Genomic DNA, 1,923 nt, shown 5'->3' on the forward strand with positions numbered 1-1,923 from the left:
ATAATTTTCATGGTCAAATTACTGGAGTTACCATCATCAAAATACTAAAATTGTCATGCTTTACAAATTGAAACTGCCGCATGACAACTTTAGTTTAAGCACTATGGCAACTACAGTATAAACATTATGGCAACTATTGAGAAAAAAAAATTATCCAAACATATCAACATGGGGTCTAGTTTTGAAGATCTCGTCGAGGCGGATTTAATGATGAAAACGGGTTTTTAATTTAATTTTTTAATTAGGAGATAAAACATTTTTAAGCCAAAAACAAAAAAAAAATTCATGTTATGTCATCTGTTCACATGTGGCAAAATGAATGCTAAAGGAGACGTGTGAATGATGTGCAAGATGCCACACGGGTGGGCGTTAGTTTTTTCCTTCTATTATTAGATAATTTATTTGAAAAGAGGAGCGGGTAGAGATGCTCACTAGAAGAAAATGTCGCGAACAAACATGCCAGTTTATTTTATTTCCGTCAGACATAAGACGCGCGACCAGCTAGCTGCGCGCGGCCGGTCCTATAATCAAGCGACGCGGCGGCAGAGCGTGATGCCATCGGCGATAGGGAGCTGCACGGGGTCGACGCGCGTGTCGGCGGCGATCATGGCGTTGAACCCCCTGATGGAGTCCCGTTTCTTGCGGTCCTCCTCCGTGAGCGGCGTTTCGTCGGGCATGGCCACGGTGCCGCCCCAGAGCGTGTTGTCGTAGGCGAGGACGCCGCCGACGCGCACCAGCCGCAGCAGCTGCTCGTGGTAGTTGCCGTAGTTGTACTTGTCGGCATCCACGAAGGCGAAGTCGAAGCTCCCCTCGTCCTCGTCGGCGATGAGCCTGTCGAGGATCGGGCCAGCGGGGCCCTCGCGGAAGTCGACCTTGTGCGCGACGCCGGCCTTCTTGATGACGGGGAGGCCGAGCTCGAAGTACTCCCTGCTTACGTCGATGGCGACGATCCTGCCGTCGTCCGGGATGGCGAGCGCCGTGGCGAGGACCGAGCAGCCGGTGTAGACCCCCACCTCGATGGTCCTCTTGGCGCCCATCACCTTGAGCAGCAGCGACAGCACCTGCCCCTCGTCCGGCGGCGACGACATGAACCCGCTGCAACCAGAACAAACAAACGTCCCCAGTTAACTCACCGGGATCTGCAATCCTTCTGGAATACGTACATACCATAATCTGCAATTCTCGAGGGAGGGGAGAAGGAAGCGGAACCGCGTACAAGATGTGCTCGCTGGTGATCTGTCGGAGCTCGCGCATGAACTCGTTCTCCCGCGGGTACACCATCGTCTTCAGCATGTACTGCAAAAACAGAAGCAACACACGCTCAGTCAGCAGATAAAATTCAGGGACGAGCGCGTGGAAGACACATGGAGAGACGGCTGGCGTACGTCGTAGAGGTCGTCGCTCTTGAGGAGGGTCTTGGTGGTCTCGCTGCTGTGGACGTCCCTGACCTCGCCGGCGCTCCCGTTGGAAGCCATGTCTATGAACGAGCGAAATGCGCGCGCGCACACACACACACCGACTAAAAAAAGAAGAGGAGTAAAGCCGGAGATGCTGCGGCGCTGCCGAGCACGGCCATTATTTATGCTAGGGTGCGCTTGGGTGACGCGTGACGACCAGGGTGAGTGGCGCCGTGACGGTGCCGGGTGCGGGGCAGCTGGGGGTGACGCAGAGAATCTGGATCGTTTAGCAACGCGACGCGATGCGATGCAGTGGTGTCATCGACTCGCTACGCAACCAACGCCAGCCGTGCTGGTGCTCCCATGCCAAGCGTGTGTGCGGACAATTGCATTGCAGTTATCCTTATCCAGGTGGGCACCTTTGTTTTACTTGGGCCTGCAAACTGGTGGATTTGTCTCCTATCGGCGGCGGAATGGCCTGCCGGATGGGCCGCGTGTGATCTGATCTATAGCCTCACCCACATGG

General features: G+C 54.4%; 1 protein-coding gene across 1 annotated transcript; it reads right to left on the minus strand.

The window, feature by feature from the left end:
* Positions 1-340: 340 nt before the first annotated feature.
* On the minus strand, positions 341-1,650 carry LOC119337762 (tricin synthase 2-like). Its single transcript, XM_037609943.1, has 3 exons — positions 1,386-1,650; positions 1,217-1,296; positions 341-1,095 (listed from the first exon to the last, which is right to left on the minus strand). The coding sequence occupies exons 1-3, from the start codon at positions 1,473-1,475 to the stop codon at positions 528-530; spliced, it is 738 nt and encodes a 245-aa protein (XP_037465840.1). The 5' UTR covers positions 1,476-1,650; the 3' UTR covers positions 341-527.
* Positions 1,651-1,923: the final 273 nt, after the last annotated feature.

This window comes from Triticum dicoccoides, chromosome 7B (assembly GCF_002162155.2).
Source record: "Triticum dicoccoides isolate Atlit2015 ecotype Zavitan chromosome 7B, WEW_v2.0, whole genome shotgun sequence".
Lineage (NCBI taxonomy): Eukaryota > Viridiplantae > Streptophyta > Magnoliopsida > Poales > Poaceae > Triticum > Triticum dicoccoides.

Excerpts from the sequence above, each read along its gene's own strand:
- LOC119337762 (XM_037609943.1), bottom strand. The coding sequence starts at position 1,475 with ATGGCTTCCAACGGGAGCGCCGGCGAGGTCAGGGACGTCCACAGCAGC. Across the intron at positions 1,297-1,385 it reads AGAGCGACGACCTCTACGAC|TACATGCTGAAGACGATGGT; the intron begins GTACGCCAGCCG and ends CTGTTTTTGCAG. Across the intron at positions 1,096-1,216 it reads ATCACCAGCGAGCACATCTT|CGGGTTCATGTCGTCGCCGC; the intron begins GTACGCGGTTCC and ends TTCTGGTTGCAG.